Source organism: Schistosoma haematobium, chromosome ZW (genome assembly GCF_000699445.3).
Source record: "Schistosoma haematobium chromosome ZW, whole genome shotgun sequence".
Lineage (NCBI taxonomy): Eukaryota > Metazoa > Platyhelminthes > Trematoda > Strigeidida > Schistosomatidae > Schistosoma > Schistosoma haematobium.
Window position 1 is genome coordinate 70,348,334 of NC_067195.1, and position 18,963 is coordinate 70,367,296.

General features: G+C 31.7%; 1 protein-coding gene across 1 annotated transcript in view; it reads right to left on the reverse strand.

Annotated features, from left to right (window-relative positions):
* MS3_00010478 (uncharacterized protein) overlaps positions 1-18,963 on the reverse strand; it is a gene marked incomplete at both ends in the record, with an annotated part of 178,673 nt that overhangs the window by 116,128 nt on the left and 43,582 nt on the right. Inside the window, 10 exons of the mRNA XM_051218846.1 lie at positions 1,195-1,483; positions 1,914-1,966; positions 5,972-6,065; positions 6,373-6,617; positions 7,724-8,092; positions 10,739-11,050; positions 12,603-12,630; positions 13,575-13,600; positions 15,706-15,945; positions 16,695-17,057. Of these exons, the coding sequence (XP_051072340.1) occupies positions 1,195-1,483; positions 1,914-1,966; positions 5,972-6,065; positions 6,373-6,617; positions 7,724-8,092; positions 10,739-11,050; positions 12,603-12,630; positions 13,575-13,600; positions 15,706-15,945; positions 16,695-17,057 (2,019 nt within the window). The remainder of the gene's footprint in view (positions 1-1,194; positions 1,484-1,913; positions 1,967-5,971; positions 6,066-6,372; positions 6,618-7,723; positions 8,093-10,738; positions 11,051-12,602; positions 12,631-13,574; positions 13,601-15,705; positions 15,946-16,694; positions 17,058-18,963) is intronic.

Sequence of the window (18,963 nt, forward strand, 5' to 3'; positions counted from 1 at the left end):
AAAGAATCTCTTTTAGTCAAAATAGTCATGAATTTTAAAGTAACACTTTGTTAGTAAGGATGATGATGATTAGTAGAAGAATTCGAAGAGACATTGAATTCATAGTGATGATTGAAAACTGATCAGTCGGTCGTTCAAACACAACGTGCAAAATAATACATATTTGTATTCGTTTAAGTTGCCACACGAAATCAGAACAGAGGAACGACAGAGTAGCATAAGTAATAGCAGTATTAGGTGTAGTACAAAAGACTAATCATAAAAGATATGAATGATGCAGAAAAATATGAATTACTGGGGTAAAAAAATTTAAGATAATTGAGAAGCTTAGCATCCAATCGAAGACAAAGAGTGAATGAATAAACGATTATAAGCTATATTAGCCGACATTTCGAACTATTAGTTATGATAATCAAGTAGACTACAAATTGGTAGTCTGCATCTACCTACACACCTCAGCTGAACACTAAATGAATTGAAGGAATAATGTTACTGGTTAGTAGTTTAAATAAAGCTTAAAACAGAAATACTATCCTACAAATACTAGGCTTTCTGACCACCTTTAGCAACAACACAGATATGGTCCTCTTCCTCTAAATACAAAATGTTACTTCAGAATTAGCTTAGGTTATCACCTGAATCAATGATGGGGAATGAAGTAGTTAACAGCTCCGACCACTTCACTTATCTTGGGGGTCTCATCAGTACTGATGATTTGGTTTTTGATGAAATCTCGATACATATTCAGAAGGTTTGGTTAGCTTTTGTCAACTTGTGTCTCTTGCGCCGTAGGTGATATATTCGTCTGTCAACCAAATGACGAGTTTATTGAGCATCACCTTACTCCGTCCTACTTCATACTGGGTGAAGCATGGCTATTACGAGTAGAGGGTATTCGATCATAGGTGTCTTCGAAGCACTGCTCGTGTATTTTGGGACCACCAAGCAAGCGATGGCTGGGTTAGGGATGGTGTATTGGGTAAAGATGGCAATTCCATTGGTAAGGCAGTAAATCATTAACTGAGGTGATTGGGACACACGTTACGTATGTTTATCCACCCCCTATCTAGACGGGCGATGTTATATATATATATATATATATATATATATATATATATATAAACCTGATTAAACAATGAGCATTTTCTTGATTATTGGTCATAATTATAGAAAAAACGACTTAAAATAACTCACAGTTAATGAAGATATTAAATGAGCTACTTCTTTATTCAATTGTTCCATAACATCTGAATTAACTTGCAAATCTGTTAGTAAATCATCAGACTGTTTAAGAATTTCTTTTAATAAACTAGGGTTTTGTACAGTAATCATATTTGTATCGGATGATTTTAATCCTAAAGACTGAGCCATTTCACCAAATGATCGCATACGAGAAGAGAATTCACTTGACCACACAATAAGTTGACTGGATAATTTTTGATAGTTTGAGAAACAGACCAGTGATTCACCAAATGATTTGAGTCTGTTAACATGAAAAAAGATTCAAATGAATCACAAAATTCTGTTGGTTTTGTGAAGATCCGATAGACAGACATCTTCACACAACCTGGGTTTGATGTGTCTAACAAAAAAATTTTTACTCATGATAGATTATCTGATAATAATCGAGTTTTCTATCTCCCATCATAACGTCAACTACTAATTCATTAAATAAAGCTATGTCGATTACAAACATCTTCACTGTAGAATTTGTAGTTAGACAGATGAATAGTGTCATTTCGATAAAAAAACAACTGTTACAAAGATAAACGAAGCGAGATTGTCAGTCTCAAGCAGATGGACGCTTACTTTGCTTAGTGAAAAAGGTCAATACTGGCCCTTAATGAAGAATCATTACGGTTCTGTTTATCGATAGTATTGGTTTGCTTAAGTTGTTAGATCACTGATATAACCTTAGAATTTTTTTAACTACAATTTGGACACTCATTCCAGTGATTACGAATGCCTTTAATAATTAATAATTAATAATAATAATAATAATAATATTATTATTATTAATAATAATAATAATAATAATAATAATAATGATGTACACCGACCGATCCAGCATACCGAATATACATAAATAAGGGATTTTGATAACTAAGAAATCAAAAGGATTGTCAATTTACTAAAACTTTTGCAGTTTGCATAACAAACTGATCCTAGTTAGACAATCATTGAAAACCAGGAAACGATTTGAATAGCTGATTTTCAATGTGAAAACAATGAAATTCAACAATCTCTAAAACTCCCCCCCCATATACTAATAATTAATAATAAGTAGTGAATAAATTTTGTTACAAATAACAAGGAAAATTATTGTTCTTATTGTGATTTATTTCTCAAGTGATAGGAAATTTAATTATGGCCAAAAAAATTTAACATATCCTTCCCTTCAATAACTATGAAACCTCTTGTTCAATAAGAAACAATGAAGTTGAAATTTCATTATGAATGTTTTTATTATATTTTTACAAGTTTATCAGTGCTTAGATAATAATGGTTTGATTTCTTCTTTTACATACCCTTATACTTATTAACTTAATCAATACCTTATACCTGTTACCCCTCGTGGAGAAGCACAGGCTACCCACCAAAATTCTCCACCCAACTCTGTCCTGGGCAATTCTTTCCAATTGTTTTAAATTGCTATTCGTTCTTTTGATGTGTGTCTCTAATTCCCGATGCAATGTGTTCATTTGTCTTTCCATTTTCCTTTTCCTTTCAGGATTTCATATTAGAGCTTGGCTCGTGTTGCAGTCTGATGATTTCTGTGATGTATGCTCTATACACCCCCAGTGTCTTTTCCTGAATTTCTCTTCAGATGGAAGCTGGTTTGTTCTTTCCCTCAGCAGGTTGATGGCATCCGGCCAATGTATTTGGAGTATCTTGCGTAAACAATTGGTTATCAATACCTGTGCATTTTTGATTCTGGTTGTAGTAGTTCTTCAAGATTTAGCTCAATACAGTAGAACTGTCTTGACATTCGTATTGAAGATCCTCACTTTGGTAGTGGTTGACAATTATTTTGAGTTCCATATGTTCTTCAACTCTACAAATGCTGACCTTACTTTGCCATTTTGGTCTTTACGTTTGCATCGGATTCTTCTCGTTCTCCGATGAAGCTGTCCAGGTACGCGAAAGTTTCCAAATCTTCCAGAGCTTCTCCGCCAACTGTGATTGGATTGATGCTCTCTGAGTTGTATTTGAGGATCTTGCTTTTCCCTTGTGTATGTTGAGGTCTACTGTTGCAGAGGCTGCTACTACACTGTCTGAATTAGTTTGTATATGTTCCTGTATATGGGATAGAAGAGCTAGATCATTTGAGAAGTCTAAATCATCTAGCCGAATCCAAGCTGTCCATGCTACCTCTGAGATGTGGACGTCTACATAATCCAATCAACCAAGAGAAGAACACTTACAGGGGAGTAATATTTTAGATAAAAAGAAACAATTTAGTAAAGTTCTTGGTCATTAAATCATAGGTTGAAGGTTCAAACTCGAAAAATCTACTTATATTTGGATAACCTTTTGATGTAACTGTCCTTCAGACAAGTTTTATTGCATAAAGTCAACTACTTCAAGTACTAATTGGTATATAAATTGCATTACAGAGATATTTTAGTATTTCCCACCGAACGTGTTAGCCTATGGTCAATAGGTTAAGAACTAATTCTAAAGATATTACTTTTTGTTACATTGTAATAGTTGAGTTTCTTTAAAAATTATGTAGAAGTAATTCTAAGGAGATGCTTTCCATGCTCATAGTTCACTAATCATGTTTTCATCTCAATCAGAAACAATTCATAAATTTAATTCATATATACTGGTTGTTCGGATCTTCTCAATGATGTTTAAAATTGCAATTGGTCAGTCTCTTTTGGTATATGTGCATCCTGTGAGGATCGCATCGATATCACTAATTCACAAGGATTATAAGCAGATTTCACTGTTATCTATCACACATCTCTGCTTCAAAATATAAATTTTTTTTGGAGAGGCGAATATTTATTTTACACATATCGACTACGTAATTTATTAAGTGTACTTTCTTCTTAAATATGATCCTAGTAACATTCATCAGTCAGTTCATAAACAATGAAGGATCTCGTGCAGATATACATCAATCTGAATTACCATATCAAATTAGCTCAGTGAGATTAACTGAACAAGATGAACAGAAAATGAATTCGAATAGTTTTAATAATAATGATAATAAGAAGGATCAAAGATAGCCAATATGTTTTGAAGATAGGAATAAAATAAAACAATAAAAAGTATGAAATAATATTTAGATTCAAGATTTAGGATAAGAAAGGGAATGAATGTGTCTACATTGTCTACAACCAATTATCAGTAATATCACCTAAGGTCTAAAGACACTGATCACTGTTAACTGCACGAACTCCAAATTTCCAGTTTGTACTTTATCATATCTCATGGTTTAATACCATGTTCAGGGCTAACCACTATGCCTTAGTTTTTTTTACTTTCTCCTATACCAATCAGTATGAGGTCTGGAGATATGCAGTATGTAAGGCATCTCTAACATATTTATAAGCCTTATTAAGCTTTGGTGTACGGTCAATATATTTCTGCTTTATATTGATAAACTGCAGTTTCCTCCACTAACAAAAGCGGAAATGTTGTTTCAGTAATACAAATCGAAATGTGAATATTCAAATGTTGTCTGTAATTTAATTTACATGCCAATAAACCGACATAAATTTTATGAACCCTTAACGATTTTAAATTTATCGGTCCAATTAATCTGTTATGCCTATTTCTAACACTTGACCAAGCCAACAATACAGAGGGTGAAAATAAAAGTTGCGTAGGTGGCAGCTAACTGCATAGTCAATGATAACATTTACAGTTGTATGCGTACTTTTAGTTGACTAGACTGATCCAGATAAAAAAATATATGGGCGATCATCTTGATTAGATAGAGTTAATCCACTTGCCGTAGGCGTAGTGTGATCAGTCTGAATTTATTCGATTTACCGATCATGAAAAATTTTCTAAACACAAAAAATAACTATCACACAAGCCTACAACTACACTTATGATAAACTAATTTTTATGAAAAAAGTTTATACTAACAGACAGATATCTGTGAAACGTACAGAAGGAAACAGAATTTCAGAAATTATTCAACCAATCAAAACATAATAAGCTCACCAAGTGAATAATAAGCTCTCGATTTTATTCAAATAATTAAGTGGTTTTATGTATAGTTTATCAATCAAACATAATATATGCACACAAATGAAGTTGATTCCTCCTGACCAATCAAAAGTCTTCGATTACTTGATTCCCGAAAAAAACCAGATAGTGTTGATGGGGGGTATGAGAAAATTAGTCATGGTCTACGGCATTTTGATTGGTGTACAGATGAGGATAGAATAAAATTGGATGTGTGTAGGTATGTCCTAAAATTTATCCAATGCTCTCACCGGCCCGAATGAAATTATAGCGACCATGGTTGTTTTCACTAACCCTAACGACAAATTTTTAAAGGTATACCAGTGAATACTTAAAAAGGGTAGTGATCAGTTTAAATGTTATCGAGATATAGGCTCAATGTATCTAGGCCGAATTTTTCCCGCCAGAATATACAGCTATATAGTATACTGCGAAACAAGTTATCTGCCTTAAACTGGATTCCAAATTAAATCTAAACTAGTGATAGAGTAATTACTAAAGCTCACTGTTATTAAAATAATAATCACTTTACAAATTATTGGCTTTTTATTCATCTTAAAATGATGAAAGTTGATCATACCACTTATAAATATATCAATATTATTGGAAGACAGGTTTAAGGAGTCCAAAGAGGGAAGGTGTGAGTGGGTATGAGTAATAAACTTGAACCACAGGCAAGCAACAGCCTACTGTGGGAGAGGACAAACCAGTTTCTAGCTGAAGAGGAAATTAGGAAAAGACGTTGGAAGTGGATAGGACATACATTACAGGAATCACCAAACTGCATCACGAGGCAAGCGCTAACTTGGAATCCTGAAGGGAAACGGAAAAGAGGAAGGCCGAAGAACATACTGAACCTAGAATTAGAAGCAGACATGAAAAGGATGAATAGTAACTGGAAAGGATTGGATAGGGAGTGCTGGTGGGTGTCCTATGCTCCTCCACGAGGAGGTAACAATCGTAAGTAGGTAAACAGGCATTTTACTATTATTCCGCCGACCCAACATGACCAAATGAAATGTTGAAACTATCTAGATTCCAATTTCGGAGGTTATTACGAATATAATTTATTATCTGATGTCATAGATGTCATAGTAGATATCATGAAAAATATGATTTTAATACCCCAAAAAACACTTGAAAATTACACAAATATTCACTCACTCTTGTTCAACTTCTTTAGTTGCTTCAGCTAGACGATGTTCAGAACAAGCAAGATTTGATTCTAAATAATGATTATCAGTACAAGGTGATAAATGCATCTTTAACAGGTTTGAATTTTCACATAGGTTAGCAGTATCATACTGGAGTGTTTCATTAAATGCCTCATTGGAAACCATAAATCTAGTTAATTGTTGACTAAGTAAATCTAGATCAGTTCGAATTTGAGGAAGACGCTCAGCTACCGACTAAAATAATAATAATAATAAAGTTAGATAAATGTTTCCCTAAGCAGATCACCTAACAGTCAAAACAGTCAACATACTTATTATCCATAAATCTAGTTATTTCTTGGATTTCAGCTTCGTAATGTGATTAATAAAAGGGAAGCAAGTATATCTACAGTTTGAGTAAGTTCCCGGACTAGTTACCACAAGCACATATAAAACAAGCATGACTGTCTACAATTATAATAAACTATTGCAACCGGTGAAAAAATTTAATTAATTAAGACCGTTCTCATATATGGCATTTTTAATACGTCAGGCTACATGACTAAATGATTATTTTATGAGGGAAACATGTTCATTGGTAGAGTTCCTGAGTTGATGTACTTGATGAATTTAAATAAAATCGGATTATATTAACTGTTTTCACGTAAACAATTATACAGTAAACTATTAAAAATTTTCATCGTGCAAAACGATACATCAGCAAACAGTATTGTTTTCAATCAGATATATTACACAATTCATCAAAGAAATAAAAAGTGCAAATTGATTGTTCAGTTTTAAATACATACGTAGTGAAGAAGAGATGCGTAAAACGTGAAGAGAAACACAGGGTAGAAAGAATTAATAAGATCGCCCATTACATTTTCTCTGAACAACACAGCGACAGGGGTATTACAAGATCCTTTTAGATACACACACTACGTTTGTTAGCTCGAACCACTGTATCTTGTACTATATGTCAAAGACAAGGTCGAAACTTGAACGCAAATCACTTTGAATGCTTCGATTCTGTCGAGCACATAATCACTATGGGAACAAGTGTGGTAGTACGCAACTGGGTATGAAATTTTAACTGATTCAGCAAACTACGAGAGATGCTTGCAAACTAATTGGCTGATTTATCTAGTAGTACGGCCATTATAGTTTGGTTGGTCTCATATTTTCATGTGTCGGAATAACTATTACTGTATATTAGAGTAAAGATTGATGACGATCTAAATGAAATCAATATTATTCTCTAAAATATGTTGTTCTAATTATTTATTAATCGAAACATTTTGTGATGAATATTTGTCAAATAACAACACAAAATACCAGTAAAATTTTATGATGAAACGCACCTTTAAATCTCGATGAGCTCTTTCCACCACTGTAACACGAAGACCATCTGGATCAGTTGAACTATTCAAATCATCAAGTTGTAATAGACCATGTACACGTACTGCACAACCTAGTAGACATAATTCACAATCCGTTAATATTTGATCAGTTTGTTCTAAACGGGCGATCCATGCGTCAGCATCAGCTAATCGACAAGAAAATTCATGACCAGTTAGTGCTAGTTCACTAGCTGCTCTATGTAGAGCATAAAGACTTGTACTCAACAATGTATCTTGTTCATTCAATGATCGTGATTGTAACTGACTATTGATATGTTCTTCTAATCCTGTACATTGAGCACGAACACGAGCTAAAGCATGAGACCATTCCTATGGCATAATTGTTTTTTGTTATTAGAAAAAAAAGAAGTGAAACGATATGTTAAAACTAGTTAAATAATAACTTCTTAATTGGTGAAAAATAATTTGTGTGAAGTGTCTATGGAGATTGCTGAATGTCATAGGTTATGTCACAGACTGAAATCAGTCAAATAATCAATGAAAATCGGTAGGAATGGACAACTGTTTTCCAATATGGGGCTCGTCACAAACTTGATCACATGGTCCTAGCAAGAATGCAAGTCACGTCCATCAAGTCTCTTAGCAATTGCTTGGTCTTTAGACCATTAGTGAGAATTCAATACTTTATATTTCGAGATATTACCCAACCATCTATCAATGCTTTGGTAAATAAATGTCTTACATACACCATGGTTAAAGTTCACTGGTTATCTATCTAAGTCTAGTTCTTGAAATAAATTGGGCAAACCTAATTTAAAATGGATGAAGTTCAAAACATAATGACCAATCTACTCTCATATGTCAGTGGATAGAATATAGGGGTTGATAGCTTACAATAAGTAATGAAATACGGATTACTGTTAGTTTTTTTCACTATCGTTCATGCATGATTTGTTGTTACATAAAAGAAATAATGTAATTTTATCTATGTGATAAATTAAAATGAATAAATCAAATTAATTTTCACATACACAAACAACATCGGATTTCTTAGAATACGTTATTCACCAATAATAAGTAGTATAAAGTTTAACCTCCAAATTTCTTAAAGGAAGTTTTATATGGCAAGTTAACAAATCAAAAGTACAAGGTCTATTATACCATATGAATATTGGGAGAAAAACAGTTAAATATTTGAAAGATAAGAAGGATTTTCCACATGGTAATGAAAAGGAAAATCTATCCAACCTGGGTTAAATCTTACATTTAAATTATTTATCATACAACACCAATCTTGTGTAATCCTTTACTTCAGATGAAGTTCATATATTAAATAAATTCAATATAGCCTGAGAGATCACACGCCTTTAACCACTCAATATGAAATACATCTCAAGATATTGCGATCAACTCATCCAAAATAACATTTTCTCTAAGCACTACCTGATAGACGGGATGTGTCAATGGTTAAGGAGTTCGACTTTCAAGCAATAAGTTGCAGGTTCGAACTCCATCCCATCTACTTCAGTCTGGGTAGCAGGGTGGTATCATTACCCTACACATTCATGGAGTAGCTGGAGACTCAGTATACGAATATGTAACTGGGAAATTAACTAACAAAAATTACCTAATCATTTAAATATTCCGTACTTTTAAAGATAATAATATATCAATGATCAACTGTATCTTCTTTCCAGTTGCTCATATATTTGGAGATTTTGTGAGATTCCACATGTATATAAAACATAAGCTCAATGACTTATCTACAATTTATTAATTAAATCGTGAAGTAATGAATGTATGAGTAAATCATTGGACTTGCAACCAGTTGGTTGTAAGTTCAGATGGCCCTCACTCACACAAAATAGTGTAATGTGAAGAAAAATCATGTAAATTAATCTGAAATCGGTTACTGAGTGCTATCAAGTAGAATGCATGAAAACGACAGCCGTAATGCATTATGTAAACACACAGATAATTGGATAGGAATTTAATAAAGTGAATACTTTGTTTAATTATTCAAATATAATATAGAAGAGATATAGAGGAAATTCATTTATGTATACATATGCTTGAAAATCGAGATAACGAGAGTTATTTTTTCTTAACAACACAGATTTACGGTATGTAGTTTTAGAGATTGTACTGACCGACAAACCGTACGTCCTGGATTCAATACACAGTGGGGTCATCGATGCGCACTTCTGAAAAAGTTTCATTTTAGGAGAAAATACCTGTTCAGTGCATCTTGGTTTTCAATGGTTTTCTAACCTAGGTTTCCTCATGATCTCAATAACTTGAGTTTTATTTATTCACATATAATTAATTAAATAACAGAGTATTTTATAATACACATAACAACACAGTGAGAAGAAAAAACTCCACAAGAGAAAAGTACATAAAAACAAAATTCTTTCATTTTTCTTTATACGAAAATACTCTCATGACGAGAAATATTTAATTTAAAATTATACATTTTATGATTATTATTTTTTCCAAATTTCAAGTATATTTTTGTAACAAGATACAGATTAGTTATTTTGTAAAAAAAAAATGTAATATGAAGTAGGTTTAATATAATTTTGCATCTAAATTATTTTAGTTAAAGTGTTTAGTACATTTCTCTTTTCCACCAAGTACATGTTTGTGTAGTTGGCTTTGAATCACGATGTGTGTTTTTTAAATGACTAGTGATATCACACGGATGACATATGTACTACATAGACAGAAGTTTGAACTATTAATCTACTGATTGAAAGCCGAATGTTTTAACTGTTGTATTATTGTTTATTGTGTTTAAATATAGACTGGAAATATACAGTCAAATGTCTTAAAAGCGTTGATCATACACAATGGAACCTCTAAGTAATTATAATTACTGTGTTAATAGTTGATAAAGCTATCAATCTTCGTCGACATTTGTTATTCAGTATTCATTCAGCAAAACGCTAATTATAAACCTCCAAGTTAAAGAAATAATTAAAGCTAATGAAAGTGGTAAAAAAAAAGACTGACCTTGTGATCTTTAATACGAACTTCCATATCTATTGATCTACCTGGTAAGGGTATTGAATTCGACTCCCTAAGACGTACTGTCAACGTACTCAACACTGTTCTCAGTTCATCGATAATTGAATAAATTTCTGATGATTTGGTCAATAAACCTTCATTACCAGTCTTGTCATCAGTAGTTTGAACACCATTCACCTGTTTAATGCAACTATTTTGAAAATCTAGAAAACGTTGCTTAAATTTCTCCACTTCTGTCGCTGGTACATTAGCTAGTTGCAATTCTAAACAATAACGTTCAGCATCACGATAAATTACCTGAATAAAAAACGTCAACATATGAAAAGGATAAACAGGTTCACTTACAATGTATTTTGGAAGAGAATTCAGTAATTTCCACTATAGTTTTTCATTAGATAATGAGATCAATTTTAAAAGAGCGCTGAAAAATTTCTATTACATTAAAACACAATTATATGAACACAGAAATGAAGGCATCATTGGAAAAATACGATTGGGAATGGCCGATTAATATGAACAGTTGTGTATGTAGTAAATTGGAATTCTTAACTAGAAAACATCAGATAACAGGATCTTCGGCTTATTTGGAGAAAAAGCAACTGCTGCACAACTTTAAGGCGAAATAACACAATTGGAATTTCACACAACAGCATGAGACAATGAGTGAATGAAAATGTACAATTAGTAATTAAGTTTATCAATACTAAATAATCCAGATTTATACTGATTCCAATAGGAGTCATGTCAACAGAGTAAATGACTTTAATTTCTAGCGATTTGGATTGTCCTGTCGTTGATATTTTGACGCGCTGCACAAGTAAGTGGGTATCTGAACTCTGTAGCTAAGTGGATAATAGGGTGGGGTTTGAAGAAAATGGCAATGGGTTCGAGTCTCCGAGAGAATCGTGACTATAGGATGCAGGTACATCTAACTGACAAGTCCCAAATACGACGAGACAGATGTCTTGATTTCAATGATGTCCATATTCCATCTATTTTGTATAAAAGGGTTTATGACTGATTTAAACATTTGTCGTGTTAAGTATCATTCAGAATAAGATTTCATAAAATTCTACAAATACTTTAAAGAAAATCATATACAAAGTTAATTAGACAATTATGCTGTAAAATCACTATCATTCTGAAAAATATTTAGTCTTATCAAGAAATCTGGCCATATTTTTTCTTTGGGGGGGGGTGAGAATTAAGGATTGTTATTAATTTTTCTGTTCTACATGAAGTATATTTTTGACTCAGCACTTGATAGTCTACATAGAAAGCACGAATTGAAAGCTTTATGAACTGATATCAATTACATAACGAATTAAGACACTAAGAGATATTAGATATATATTTTATTTTGGGATGAAACTCGATAGTAGTTTGTACTTATCAAGTCTTGCGATAAGAACAATAGCTCTCAACCAATGAATCGAATGGTCTGCACTTTTCAGTTTCATTTCAACGAAAAATGTCTACCTAGTTCCTAGCTTGGTTAATCTACTGGCTACAAGCTTTTAATTAAAACCTGAGGAAACCCATCTCAAATTAAATCATAACATAAGTACCAGATTATTGTAGAATTATTCTATAATCAGTATTTGGAATAACATAATAACACAACAACATAATAGAATAACGAATGAAAATTAAAACATGAACATCACAGCTGGATGGATATAAGTGTAAATGAGCATGTGAATTATTCTTTTCTTTAAAATTCAAATTCTTTTAGTTAAGACTTTACATGATATGAAAGATAAAGGGTTACACACCAAAAAAAACTTCGCGTTAAACATAATCATGTGGTTTTACCAATAATGGTAAGTAATGCAGAAGCGGTACATACAGAATGTGAGATATAGGAAACAGGGGAACTATTAAATAATAAGAATAATAATAGTAATAAGCGATTCATGTGAAGATATAGTGTTATTAATTTTAAAATATATGAGTATCATTATATTCATTGATAATAGAAGCCAATAACAGAATGTAGGTTATTGATATAACTGAGTGAAGTGACACGATAATAACGAACGAATTACATAGAATAACACATGAATAATCGATAACAACTGTTTTTAACTTAGTACTTTATATTTAACTGAGACATATGAATATAAACAAAAACAATAGCTGATCTGTGATTGTGAAGAATTGTAGTTTAGTTAAATGATAAGTATTTACTTGAAGGTTTAACCAATCTTAAATCATAATGAAACAAAATCGCTGTATCCTTCACACTGATAAGTTCAACAATAAACACACTATTATAATAGGATTGTTTATATCACATGTCCTAACAATATGACTGGAAATTTCAATGAAAGAAACTTCAATATTATTGACCAACAGCCTAAAATACTGTTGCATAAATAAGCCATTTTGTTTTAATATGATACTCGTGTTAACTGAGTACACCTATAGCCGAATAAGTGATGGTATTTTCAATGTGACTCGAAAATGAAACTTATTAATCCTATTTTCTAAACCACTCTATTGGGTTATAAGCAAAGATGGATAGTGGCTAGCAGTAGGATCCAGAACGCGCGTTTTGCCCTATTTGGGATTCGTCAGCTGGATGTATCTGCATTCGAGTTGTTCAGTCCTGGACTAGAATTAAGGCAATATCAATACAATGTGTATATATGCCAATAAAAGGCAGATCAATTGCAGTCCAAAACACCAATAGGAAGATCCAAGTAAACAATACCAAGTGAATTTAATCTATTGAGTGTTTAGAATTTTACGAATAATGTATTTAATTCTTATTTAGTGTTATATTTTGTTTTATTGGTAACTAGATGTTACGACTAACACAAAATGACAATTCAAAGATGATAACTTTATATGAATAAAAAAGATAACGAAACGAAAGATTTCATGGTTCAAGAGAAGACATTTTATTGCCTGTATGCATAATTCCAACTTATTAATTTAAAATTATGCATACAGTAAAAAGTAGCCAATAAAAGTAGGTGTCAATTACGAAGCGTTCGCACATTGCAAGGAATGGAATGATACTGAAAAGTGAAAGGTCACCAACAGAGATCCATTAATTTAAAGTCAGAGTTATAATCAATTCTTAAAAATGAACCAGCTTGACATTCAATAGTTCAAAACACCTAATTTACATATTTCTTTGTTTCGACCCGTAAATTACCGTAATTTTAATAGACCTAGTTTAATTATAAGAAAAAATTCCCATTTCATCAAAAAAATGTACCATTTTTTAATTGAATAGAATTTTTTGAAGGCAATTTTTACTAACCAACGAATTGATGATAACGAGGGGAGCAAAAGACAATTAATATGTCTTCTTTTTGAGATTTTACAATACCTTGAGCGGAATTAGACTCATGACCTTCAGGTGAGCATATCGACATACACACAAGGGCTCTTCCGTTATTATTTCTCTACAGTAGTTCAAACGTTTAGTGGTAAAAAGTATTTGATTGAGATCATGAACCGATTGATGTTAGACCATCACAATTGAAAACCTGGAAGCACTGGACGGCCGTTTCGTCTTATTGTGGGACTCCTCAGCTTCCAGGTTTTCAATTGTGATGGTCTAACATCAATCGGTTCATGATCTCAATCAAAAACTTAATAATCTCCACAACCCCTATACTAGTAAAAAGTATTGTTCATGCAATTTTAACACTAGACAACTGATTACATCAAAAAATAATTTTCTTGAAGGAAGCCGTTTATACATATAATACATAAGTGTTCAGTATGCACTCTTGATAGTGAAAATTAGAAACCGATCTTAGTAGAACAAGTAGAGAAAAATAGAAAGCACTGGATAGCTGTTTAGTATTAGTACAGGACACCTAAGCAGTACATATTCAAAACCTTACCTACGATCGAACTCAGAACCCTCAATTCTAAAGGCGAAAGCTTAAACTATAGGCAACTGAGTCGTCATCGAGTGGTTCACATGTCTAATTTTGATTGATCCGCAAAAAGTCTTCAACTATCTACCAATGCCATTAATACCTGACATGCGAAATGGTTAAACCCCACTAGTTACAGATTCTCATTGGAACCCCGGGGACTCTTTATCGAAATCAGTCACTTATTGAGGGCAGGGTTATTGTTACCATGTGGAGATAGTTTTAATTTTGAAAAAAAAGAAGTAATAGTTGACGTGAAGTATTTCTGTAGTTTAATAATTATTGGTTCCTCCCAGGTCTAATGTATACACTGATATAAACACATGAAGTTGACCTAATTTACTACAAAACAGACTGTAGGCAATGAAACAAATTGAAGTGAGAAAGAAATGACTAGTGAATTGTAAAAAATGAATTTAGGTGATAAATTATTATTTTCTCTTATCAATAAAATAAGTACGTACTTTCGTAACAACAATGGCAATTAAAAAACACACATAACCATTTATCAATATCAGAACAAACCCACCCACTAATCAATAGCATCTCAGTAATCAAGAATAATAGGGAAGCAACTCGCTTACACTTCTTTCACTTTGCTTAGTGATATAATAACGAAGACAAAATGGTGGTCATAACAGGTAACAAAAAATCAGTCCGATCAAACTATACTTATGCATCGTGGTGTGAATAAATGTAGGAGGAACTAATCACTCCAAGCAATGTTAGGTGGTCAGTGAATCGGCAGAAAGTTCTGGGTCTAGGTGTCGTAATGGTTGGTACTGGTCAGGAAAGAGTACTCGCAATTTCAGGGAAACTGATACTTCCTGCAAAATTTGAATCCTAATAATTTAGTATTACATGGAGACTGTAGTGTCTGTAATTCAACTACTATAACCACCAAGCTACCAACACATAAATAAAAATCGGAGAAATAATGAATGGAAAGGGTGAAGTTTAAAGTTTCAGCAAATAATTGTTTCAACTCCAAAACGATGTTATTCGAAATATTTTTTAATGAAATAATTGACATAAAATAGTTTATCTTACTTTTCGTATATCCATTTGTTGTGGAATATTATACTGAAGAGGTGCACCATCAATAAATTTAGACATTGTTACAGTTAATAAATGTCCATGTATTCGTAAATTCAATTCAGACCAACATGTTTTAAAATGTTGTAAAGTTGTAATAATACGTTTAGCTCGATCCATTGCTTCGCTACTAGGCCAACAAGGCAGAAAACATGTCAAAGGAACAGTTAATGTAGATCCATTAGCTGTACGAACCTATTAAATGAGAAAGAAAAGATAAACAGAGATGATATATATATATATATATATATATATATATATATATATATATATATATATAATCATAAAGGGGGAAAAATAGAATTTATTTCTATATAAATACTATTTAGAAGAAACAGACTATCTTTCGTCGGTTTGGACAGTTTTATAAGTCAAAATAAATGAGAATAAAAACGGAACGATAAAAAGCAATAAAAATATTTAATTTATATATACAATAAAGTATTTTTGTAGTAGAGATGATTAACTACAGCAAACAAAGTTTTCATATTCAATTACTCTTTTACGATTTAATGATGTATAACCTTTTAAGTTCCAATACTATCATAATAAAAGCAACTGTGAATTGACTGAAGCTATGGAGGTTGAATTTTCTTTTGACAAGTGATCAACTTAGATATACAGACAGTAAAACAGTGTACTGCGACAACACTAAGAAGAAGTATGGTATTTTAGACTGAAATGAACATGGTAAGAGTAGCGAACACATGTTTTCTATCTTTAGAATATGAAACAATGCAAAAAAAAATCGAGAATTTGTATCAGTTATAATTTTAAGCGTGAAGAATGAATTAGTGAAGTATCCGATTAAATAGTCCCCATTTCGTGACATAGGTGATATGAAGCGAAATGTATATGATCATTAATGCTGAAACAGAATATGTATTTAGTATCTTGTAGGAAAAAAGAGTAATCAGGTGAGATTATGTAATTGATTAACTTACCTGAAGCTTATGATTTTCTGGATTTTCCAATATTATGAAAAAATCACCTTTATCAAAATAACCTGTATTGTTGCCGACTGGCCAAAATATTGGCTCTATAATACTACTAATACTTGCGTTTGCAATTGATAAATGACTTGTATTGGCGGAATTAACGATTGATACATCACCGGAATAGGATTGATTATCGGAGAAATAATCTTTCGGTTGGAATGAGCATAGAACACGTATACGTCGACCAATCAAAGTTGTTGAACTGTCTCGTGCATCCACGTGACTTGGTATTGGTGGGATAATTTCTTGACTTATGTCTACTAATTGAAATATAAATGACTCTTGACCAATTACACGAGTATGAAGTTCCTGTGGAATAGTGTTGAGAGAGAGAGGGAGAAAGAAGAGAAACATCTGAGATAAATGGATCAAGAGTGATAAAAAAATTATTTGTTCATTATTTTTTGGGGGAAATAAGCGTTTCATAGAAAATTCAATTTGTCTTAAAATTCGAATAATTCACTAATGAATGATACTGTATAGATGCGGTGAAAAACAACAACTAATCCCATTTAAAAAATTGAGATGATCTATTTCATTGTTTCAAATCACGGTGCAACATTAATATGAGCACCTAATCTTATTTTTCGGCTAATACATTAGTTGATTAGATCATTAAACAAACAGATAATATTTAAAACCAATATTACATCAGTTTTTACTTCTGAAACCCATTTATATGGGCAAATTAATTAACTCCCCTATTGGATTATTCAGTTATTATCCTTATTTAGTATCTAAATGCAAACTATAGTAGATACAAAGAATAATTTAGATTGATAATGATAATTAAAATAATATGAAATGGTGATGACCTGAAGATCTCGCTGGAACAATAGATCATATTCATTTTATTTTCATTGCTCTCTCTCTCTCCTTAAGTAGTCCAATAGTAGTAAATTTTAATATAATAATTATTTACAATTTTATATCATTTTTATTATTTGTTATGTATACAAATGAAACTGGTTGACTGATTGAAATTATTTTTTTTTTAGAATAAGTAATTTTATTTTGACACATTCACTAACGAAATCATGTTATAACTGAAGACAAGTAGTTATTAAAAATTTCTGTAGTATAATAAATACAGTATTAAGTGATTCTCATTTCTGAATTCAATAATAAAAAATGAATATGATTAGTCAATGTACTCAACAGTACCCCTAGTAAGAAAATGTACTTCAAAATAGAATTCATATCAGGAGAATATATGAGTTTGAATCAGTCATTAAACACAACAAATATAAATAATCAATTAAACAAGTGAATGATGGAGTTCCGACTTGTAGGAGGTAATACAGTTGACAAAAATGGAATTGACTGGTCGTTGCGATATATTACGAACTCATTGAGACTGGTAATTTCGATATTGAAAGCCAGTTCAGTACTTCTAGATATTGAACATTACTATATGACTTAAGTGTCCTGGGTTCGACCCCACATAGGGTCGTGAATGAACACTATAGAGGAGTCTCATATTAGGATGAAACAGTAACCAAGTATTTCATGGTTTGTAATAACTTTCTAACTAAGAGAAACACTTAATTAAAACTATTATATTCAAATCTAGTCGACCAGATCTAAACACAATCCCGGTTATCTTTAGTCATACACAGCTAATCGACATAACCAATCATCCAATATATACATTTTTAGATCCAAAAACAGTAGTAATAACTGAATATCGTTTTAAAAAATGTCGTATTACGTCTATCATATCTTATTTGCAACATTTCATTTACACTTTTCTTTGCTAAAAAAAGAAAATGTAATTTAGATTGTTACTAAACTATTATGTTTACAACATGTTCTGATCAAATTCATTGCAAAAAGTATGCTAAACTTCATTTCTATCTTTCTATTTTCTAAAATTCTTTAGATTGTAAGCAAATGATGAGAGAATTTAATAAAATAAAAGATTAATTCATATTATTTTACTATTCAGCATATTGTTCTATCTTTTCTAAGTTATCATGGAATATTGACTTTATTTTGTTTCGCTTGTTGAACTGTGACCAATTTACATTATACAATTAAAATAATCAATATTATTGTTTAAGTTGACATGTAATATGATTGGTGTATTGTAAACTAGACAATTAAAGGAATTAACAATGATCAACATTGTGTACAATCAATTACAAAAGTACTATAAAGAAAGAATCATGAAAATGAATGATAATCGGTTAATTTTATTGAATTAGATAGTTGG